At 38.5% G+C, this 9,107-nt stretch overlaps 3 protein-coding genes and 1 pseudogene across 4 annotated transcripts in view; 1 reads left to right on the forward strand and 3 right to left on the reverse strand.

Moving 5' to 3' along the window:
• LOC109954845 (phospholipase A2-like) overlaps positions 1-984 on the reverse strand; it is a 5,745-nt gene extending 4,761 nt beyond the window's left edge. The window contains exon 1 of one of the 2 annotated variants that reach the window (XM_020590470.1): positions 881-984. The gene's annotated coding sequence lies outside the window, so the exon portion shown is untranslated. The remainder of the gene's footprint in view (positions 1-880) is intronic. The other variant, XM_020590471.1, reaches the window with a different exon arrangement.
• A 1,785-nt stretch (positions 985-2,769) lies between these two features.
• LOC109954815 (C-type lectin domain family 4 member E-like) lies at positions 2,770-4,136 on the reverse strand. Its single transcript, XM_020590416.1, has 7 exons — positions 4,070-4,136; positions 3,901-3,984; positions 3,730-3,816; positions 3,567-3,632; positions 3,333-3,472; positions 3,086-3,201; positions 2,770-2,960 (listed from the first exon to the last, which is right to left on the reverse strand). Exons 1-7 carry the CDS (start codon positions 4,134-4,136, stop codon positions 2,807-2,809), a joined length of 714 nt encoding a protein of 237 aa, XP_020446072.1. The 3' UTR covers positions 2,770-2,806.
• Positions 4,137-5,441: 1,305 nt separating this feature from the next.
• The window catches only part of cox6a1 (cytochrome c oxidase subunit 6A1), an 11,955-nt gene continuing 8,289 nt past the window's right edge, over positions 5,442-9,107 (forward strand). Inside the window, exon 1 of the mRNA XM_020590473.1 lies at positions 5,442-5,547. Coding sequence (XP_020446129.1) covers positions 5,472-5,547 — 76 coding nt within the window. The 5' untranslated portion in view covers positions 5,442-5,471. The remainder of the gene's footprint in view (positions 5,548-9,107) is intronic.
• On the reverse strand, positions 6,611-8,688 carry LOC109954846 (phospholipase A2-like; annotated as a pseudogene).

Below are 9,107 nucleotides of genomic sequence, written 5' to 3' on the forward strand. Positions count from 1 at the left end.
GGTTTGTGTTGAGTTCCTTATAAACAGCTCTTTTTATAGCAGTAATCTTGTGTTCATGCTTCAGTAGCTGAAGCTTTCAGGTAAATTCAGTGTAGGATATAAACATTCAAGAACAACCACAGGAAACACTGCCAACTTTACATTTTCAAATCTTTACAGTTTTTTCCCTTTTCTTTTTAAACTTCCTAATCAAATGTTTAAAAGTCTGTTTATATTCCTTCTGTTCACTTGGTACCTAGTTTGGTTTGCATTTTCCTTCTTCCGATAGAAGTGGAATTCAAAATAACCTGCCAGCACACAGCTGACACTTGACAAAGTTCCCATGACTTTCTGCTGCACGTTACGCAAGTTGGGTGTTCATGGTACCACAATACGGTAGGTAGGTAAGTACTACTTTATTGATCCCACAATGGGGACATTTCTGTGTTCCAGCAGCAGTAGAGAGCAGCAACAAAACACCATAAGAACAGACACCACACACTTATCTTGAGAAACAAATTCCAAAGTACCTAAAACCAGACAGAATATAGTATTTGTGAGTCAATCGGGAACAAGAATGATCCTCCCACAATTAATTCCTGAGAACAGATCAAAATACCCCAAGAACAAGAGAAAATATAGTATTCGAGAGAGATCAAAAAATCTAGGACAAGAATATTAATCCCACAATGGGGGAAATACCTGTATTTCAGCCATGAGGATCTCTGAAAAAACTACTCCAAAATACCTAGACAAGACAGCATAACGTATTCAAGAGAAATCAAGAATAGTATTTAGTACATGACAGAAATAATGAGCCAAATATGTACATAAGAAACATGCAGTACAAATACACATGTATTTGTATGCATACTGTATATGAGAATGTATGTATACTTACACACTATATGGGATAATACCCCTTAAATGACTGTAGATGGAAAGGTTGTGTCACCATGTGTGACCTTCTCTGTCTCAGCCCTGTGATAGACTGGTGACCTGTCCAGGGTGTACCCCGCCTCTCGCTCAGTGTCGACTGGGATTGGCTCCAACCCTTCTGTGTCCCTCTACAGCAGACCTGGGCATTGTACGGTCCGCGGGCCCCATACGGCCCTCTTGTCCCTGAACTGGCCCGCATGAAGTCATCAGTAAATTAAAAGTCGGTGTAAATATTTTACAGTAATACGTGCATGCAGTACAACTGCACTCATTTTATTTTGAACGAACTGCTAAATTAAGGGTTTTTCTCGTGTGACCTTAGGCACCCTCATTTGAATGTGTTGGTTAACGTGTTGGACTGCTTGCTTTAGCCCTTAAAGATGTCAGCTAGTGTGGAAAAAAGACAGATTGATTCAGAATGCAGTGTTTTTAAAAAGGTATTGACTTCCAACTATTTATTTACTGAAGTCAAAGGTAAAGCTGTGTGCCTAGTTTGTGGAGAACAGATATTGGTGCTTAAGGATCATTATAATTTGAATCGCCATCAGGAGACTTGACTGATGCGTAACAGGCACGGAGGTCCGACTCTTTGCTAGCTAAACTGCAAAAGCACCAAAGATTTTTTTTTAACCAAAGCTCACACATCGGCAGTCAAGACGAGCTTTGTGTTATCCCACAAAATTGCCAAAAACAGCAAGCTATTCTCTGATGGGGAGTTTGTCAAAGAATGTTCGGTGGACTCTGCAGCGCTAACAGGCCCGTAGAGGGAAAAAAGAAGCATTCGTGAATGTACCCCTTTCCAGGCGAAATGTAACGAGAAGGGTCGATTTGTACAAGCCTAAAACAGGCTAGATTGCTCTACTGAACAACAGCAAATACCTGAGGTAAAGCAAACAGACAATGCTGGGTGCATTTATTGCTTTATTGTGAAGTTAATGTGATGCTGGTCTTTAAAATACTTGATATTTTGTGTAGTTAATGGATGCTAGTTTTGCACATTTTTGAAACTGTTTTTGTGAATGTTCATTAAATAGTGGCATTCTTTTGTCCACATTTCATTGTATCGTAATGTTTCATTTACAGTTTGTATGAAGAGATACATATTAGGCAGAACTGTAGGTGTATTGGTCCGGGACTGGACAACTGTCAAAGTTTCTCATGTAGCCCCTTGGGGAAATTAATTGCCCACCCCCTTCTCTACACGATAAGCAGTATAGATATTGAATGGATGGATTTTCTGACTTATCTATACTTGTGTTGCTTTCAGCTTTATTTGATATGTTTTATGTTTCTTAGATGCCTGTCTCTGAGACTTGCCTTGTTACTCTAATACAGTGGAAGTCAATGGAATTGTGTTTGTGCCGCTCCATGTATCAGAATACCTTGTGTAGTTTTTTTTATTTGGATATACTGACGTATATATGTATATATGTACTGTATATATAGTCAATTAATATATAGTCAACAAAAATTCATCAGCAACAACTGTGGAGGGAAATATCAGTAATACAAGTCATTTTTATAAACAATTTGTGATGTACATTTTTTAGTATTCTTTGACATCCTATATAGACTAAATGACTAATCAGTCAATTAAAATGTTTCCAGTGACTGCTGCAGTTAAACTGACGGAAACTGATTTGCACACTGAAGAGTGTCTTCTTTAAAAAGGTGTACTCATCAGTTTCTTTTATAAAGAAAAGTAACTAATTATTAGAAGCAAAACCTCAGATGTATGCCATATGCAACTTTTAGCCGTTTTTGTGATCTACACACTTAATTATAAGGTGATATCAGAAATATAAATTTCATTGCTCTAATTTGTCCCAGTTTTTTCCAACATGTCTGGCCTGTCATGGGTTTCTGCAGCTCAGAGGTCCACTACCTCTCAGGCCTTGGTTTCACAGATGTACTTGTATGGAGAGCTACAGTCTGCATCATTCAACATCTTGCGTTTGCGTATTTGAGAGGCGTGAAGCTGTCCACAATCCTCTCCGTTCTCACTGTAGTCCCAGTCATCAGGCTGACCTATATCCCAGAAACTGAAAATAAACAGATGAAATGGGAGAAATAATTGTTACACATATTAAATGACTTCCCTTACCTAGTACTTGTTTGCGGTTTGGTAATTTTTTTTTTTTTTTTTATAGCTTCACATTCTTCTTACGTTAGGGTTGAATTGAAGTCAGTGCCATCCACCCAGCTCCAGTGTCCCTCATGTTCTCGCTCCACAAGTCCAATCCAGTAGCTGTATCTGAGTTCAACAATTTTTGAAATGTAGTCCTAAAAATACAGAAGGCTTTTGTTAATTCAGAGAAATGTTATGCTCTGTAGGTGTGCTCCTCTTCTATGCTCTGTGTACAATCAGCTCCACTTAGACTATGGAGCCAAACTGGAGGAAACTCAAATCTCACTAGCTCCTCCACATTGTTCACAACCAGCAGGTGTCCTCCCAGTGTTCGGCACTGCTCCTCTGCTTTGCTCCAGGTCACAGCGGTGGTGGACAGCAGGTAACAGCTTCTCTGAAAAGACACCCATCCTTCTCTACATGTTCCTGGTTTGATGAAGAATAAAACATGTCAGTCAGTCAAACTGGGGAGAGGCTACTGAATTTTGATTTCAATGATATTAAAGTGTTTTGTTTTTACCTCTAACTGGGTGAAGTTTCTGTAAGTAGACATCCTGCACAGTTATTGTACCTTCGGTTTGGAAAGCTGAAAGCCACAAACACAGCAACAAGAAAAAATGTTAGATGGCATCAGTTGTACGGCTACATCTTTATATCAGTGCTAAAACATTTTTTATTTGTACCTGAACCCGGTGAGGAAGGTTTTCCTCCCTTGTTGATTGTCTCAAGGTAAAGTTTGACATCAGTGATTTCTTTGTTTAACTGGGAGACTTTGGGATAACAAAATGCCATAAGATAATTATCATATAACATTATATCAGTGAACCAGCTTTATTTTTGTGCCATGTGTTTACATTTTATCCCAATGACCATTAGCAGGATTAACAGCAGTAGCACCAGGATGCCATAGAGGAGAAAAGCCACAGCGCTCTTTATACCTAAAAATAATGACAGTCAAAACTTCATAGTTTAAGGTGACACCTGAAAAAAAATTCAGAATCAGATGACATGGGTATGTTTTACCTGGGCGTGTTGTCACTTTGTGCTCTCCATAGACAGATGGTTCAAACTGGTGATACAGGGATTCCATTACTGAGAGAGAAACGTATTTGGATGAAGGGATTTTTAAGACCCTTTAATGTTGTTAGTACAGTGTATTTTTCTTTCTGACTGCAATGGCAGTTTGTGAGAGCATATACTTAAAAATCAAAGTATTCAGTCCATATAGAAATTGAGATTCTCAGTGTGCAATGACAAATAAAAGGTCATTTAAGTCTCCTGTGTTTGTTCTTAGGGCGCATACAGTATGTTTGTACAATTAACAGCTCAGTCAATAGAATTGTGTTATGATATAATGCAAAATAAACATTTTCAAAGATATGCAGCAAATTGTTCTTAACTTGTTAACTTAAACTATGACAAACATTTTCTTGATTGATATCTTGACTATTCAACGTATAATTCATGGTGTCATTTGAGCATACATGGCAAAGGGGTTAATGCTTATTTCAACATAGTTATGGAAATCTATGAGTGTTGAAAATAACTACATAGATATTAAAAGAACAAACAGACCGCTAGTAAAGTTAACTTTCAGCACTCACCTTCATCAACCAGAATATTTCTGAATTTCTTTAGTTGGACTTTGACCATGAGGCTGCAGAAAGTCCTCCCTTTTAAAGAGAAACACTTCTGAATTTCAAATACGGGAAACCTTTTTAATGGATCTTAATTATTTACTTGTTATATGTCATTATATAATGTTTCATATGCAGGTATGATGTAAATAGGTATGAGTTAGTCTCTTCCTCTTTTATCTATGGCCTATTTACCTGAGGCACAAATTGATTTCCTTTTCATCCATATTGGAAGTTTGAAAATGTACGCCTGCAAGTGAAAACAGATTACCCCATATCCTTGAACTGTGATTGCTTAATGCAAGCAGTGTCTACTGTATGTAACATTCCCTTTCCATACAGAAGCTGTAGAGACCCAAAGAAGTAGCATTTTTGGTAGTTACCTTTTTCTGTTTTTCTAAATTAATTACATTGTGACCCATTTTATTCGTCAGATTCATCTTATGATTGGGTCACAAAACCAAGGCTGGGGACCACATAGCCAATGTAAACTTGACAATTTGTTATATATAGATGATTCATAGCTTGATTCACACATTATTTCCTGAGAAATTATAATCACAAGACACTTCGTCCACCATCACATTTCATTCGCTCAAGTGCAGTTTTTCTGTGTTTTGTCTCTTCACTTTATTTTGGATCTTTTTTGCTAAAGCTCAGCAGTGACAGTTTGTACACCACTGCTCGAGGTCACTGGTCTCGTCTCCACGTGACACACATTTATTCTGTTCTTCCGGTCTCCGCTTCACTTAGAAAGGAAAATGGCAGCTTTCGGAGGCGTCTCTTAGATGTTGCAGAGGTCTTACTTGACTCAAGTCTGGCATCAGCTTTCCTCCCCTGCTGCTGGACATGGCGAAAAGTCAGGTAACTGTAGTTTCTCGTGTTTAACTCGATGTATGTTTTTGACAGCATTATGTTTTACAGTGACCTTGCTGAGCTAGCGTTAGCCGTGCAGCATCTCAGCATCTTTGAGCGGAACCATCTTTCACTCATTGTCAATTCAGCCTGTCACTATGAAGTGTTAATACAGGCGCTGATATTACTGCAATTTCAGTTTACATTATCTATATGGCTTGAAAGTGTAGCGTTGACATGAACCAAACGTCCTACAGCTGAAGTGCAACACGTCAGATCAATGAATGAGAAGGGCACCAGGCTGTAGACATTCAGCAGCAAGTTCTGTTAGAAGCTGTGTATGAACATTATTTTATCCCACACCGATCTGGAACAACGGATATATTCCAAAATATGGCAAGTCTGTATACAATGTTGAGAACAAAATGGTATCTGGTATTTGGCGTACAGGTAACTGTACAGTACGCCAAAACAACCAGGCACAAGGACAGTTTCTTCCCCCAGGCCATCACTAACACTTAACCCATGATGGTATGACTGGTCAATAACCCTCAGTGCAATAATTGTAAATATTCCTTGTACATAAAGACCCTTAGCATGCACCTAGACTGTGTGAATATACAGGTCTCTAAGTACATTATATTTGAACTTATTTCCTAATGTACATTCCTCTTGCTTGTTCACACATTACTTTCTCTCCTTTCTGTTCTCTCAGCCTTATGTTGATCACCTGCCCATTGCTGCCTTACATAAGGACATATACATGCACATTGAGAGCCACTGTGCCAGAGTCAAATTCCTTGGGTGTCCAACAGACCTGGCCAATAAAGCTGATTCTGATCTAAATACTCTTCTTGTATTGTAGGACGGGGTGATGGTCCTCGGTGCAACACACCGATACAAAAAGTAGTATGTGACCACTCTTCTCTACAAGCCAGTATAATCCAAAGAACCATGATCCAGCCTCTTTATTTTGACATCATATGTATTGTTAATCCAGTTGTTGTACACAGCTGATATTTGGATTGTTTTGTTGAAAATGGACCAAAAGGTCTTCCTCATTTGTCTGAGCTGTCGTATCTTCGTGGATATTTTAGTTGCTGCACAGTGTCTGATCCAACCATACAACCTAAAAACAGGGGTCAAGTGAGGTTTTCTTTGCATGCTCACTTAATCCAGATGACGTTGATTGACTGAGCACATTTAACTAACGTTCTGCTTTCAGGTAAGGTAATTCCTAGAAACAAACCCAAGCTTCTGTTGGTTCATTAACAAAACGACAAAAACAAAAAACCACGTAATTTTCCATATTAACTGACTTGAAATTGGATTAAACTAAATGTTAAATATGTTTTTAAAGTACAAGGATAAAGCACAGCTGGAGCCTCTGCCACAAAAACCCTTCATATGCATGTAAATAGACAAGAGGGAGAAATTCAGCTGGAAGGCAACATGAGTCTCACTTTATTTCTTATGTTAAACTGATACATAGCGATAAATGAAATTTTTGAAAACATGTTTCAAATCCACCATTCTTTTTTTTTTTTAAGGGGCATGGATTTTAACAGACTTTGCGATTCAGGTTCTTGTTTCCAGGGTTGTATGTGGCCTTAGCGAAGCAGTAAGCTGCTTCCCGATCACACTCGCACACAGCAGCCTGGCACCTATTGTTGGTAGCTGGAGAGACAGTTGAGTCAGTGAGTGAGTAGCTGCTGAATAATAAAACATGGATCACACTTAAAACATAATGCTAATAGTCTGGTTGTGTACTTATCACTTAGAGCTTTGTAGTGTGGGTAACAAATCTCAGTCCTTGACTGTGTCATTCCTACTGTGTGTATATACACATATGTATATTGGTTTGAACACAGCTACTTACTTTATAGCATATCTATGCACTAGGTTACAAGTACAGTCTTAAATTTATTGTCAATAGTCAAGTGACACTCTGCTATTCACTGAATGCTATCAGTGTTGTTCTGTTAACCAGCCAAAAAAAAAGTTGTTTCTATATAGATACTTTTTTTTTTTAAACCTGTGCCACTCAGGTAAATACTGTGTTTATAAACACACAGATATACTTGTGTTCATTCCCTTCCAAAAAGCAGGATTCAAAATTTTACAAGATGTGTAATTTTGACCAGTGTCATCTCAGAACATTTCCAGTTTAGGTCTTAGAATTTCTTCAAGGCATAGCTTCACAGTCATTCAGAATAGTACAAGACTGATGTCTATGTATATGAGTGTGTCAAAGCGCCTCTAGTTTATCCCAGTCAGTCTTACCTGAGCAGGTCGCTTTCCGATTTGAACAGGTGCGACCATAAGTGCTCGTGTACTCGTGTAGGAAATGCAGCCACGTATTTGTTTGCTTTGTCTGTAGCAGTAATCATGAACTTGACAGCACCTGAGAAAACAGGGGAAACAGTTCATATCCCAACCTTATTTTAAAAATGGTTTGGAACCGAAACTGCAGAATTGCCTGCTTCCTACTTGTCCACTTGATCCCGAGGAGTTCCCCTCCCTCCGAAGCCACACCAGCAGCCGTAATTGTCGTATTTTAGAGGGTTAACACCAGGCTGGACACAGCTGATCATCAACCCAAACTGCACAACGTTGCCGCTGGCCACATGAGCTGATAAAGATATGCAAGGTAGATAAACAGAAAATGAGTGGCTCAGGAGAAAATAAGTACTTCTAATGCGAAAGATAGAACAATGATTGAGAGAACTTCACAAGGAGTATTTAAACAGATGCACATTTTACAATAAGTCTTGTAAAAGATTGATACATATTGATGGTTTCTACAGTCTTACCAGTGAGAAGCAGCACCAGAGCAGCTGCCAGATTCATGGCTACAATCAGAAGAACCTGAAATTTGGCTGCAGACTGCTTTTATAGAACAGGAGGTGTGAAAATTCTAGAGGAGAACAAGGGGGTGGGGGCTTTTAATGACGTGTTGTTTGTCAAGACCTAATCATGTAGCTGGTCTGTAAAACCAGTGCATTTTGTTTTGACTTTCTTTCAGTGATGAAATGTAACCACATTTACTCAGTCGCTGTACTTAAGATGTTGGAGGTGCTTGTTCTTGAAGAATTGTATTTCATCGTATTTAATACCTTTACTCCACTAAATTCAGAGGCAACATATATTATATTTTAAAAAATCAATAGATTAAACAGATAAGACAATCACAAATAAAATATTGGAAGAAATAAAACTTTTAAAAACATCAATACAGTAAAAATGAAAAAACAATAGATAATGCCCTTAAAATGTTCCAATCCAAAGCCTAGCTAAAGGGGTAGATTTAAAGTTACCTGAACGTTTTCAGCTGTTCCCAGATCCTCAGGCAGACGATTCTGACAACCTAGCTGTCAGAAACTGCGTGCGTAATGCGGCCTAAAAGTGTTGTGAACTCAATTAAATGACCAGACGAGGAAGTGTAAAACAAAACCGTCTCTTTACTAAGAGAACTAAAACCATACAAGACACGGTGGAAACAAAAACTCACGGTCAGTATCGGTCCCAGGTCAGAGCCAGCAAACACGTACATCCAGGGGAATCCAAAG

This window comes from Monopterus albus, unplaced genomic scaffold (assembly GCF_001952655.1).
Source record: "Monopterus albus unplaced genomic scaffold, M_albus_1.0 scaffold12.1, whole genome shotgun sequence".
Lineage (NCBI taxonomy): Eukaryota > Metazoa > Chordata > Actinopteri > Synbranchiformes > Synbranchidae > Monopterus > Monopterus albus.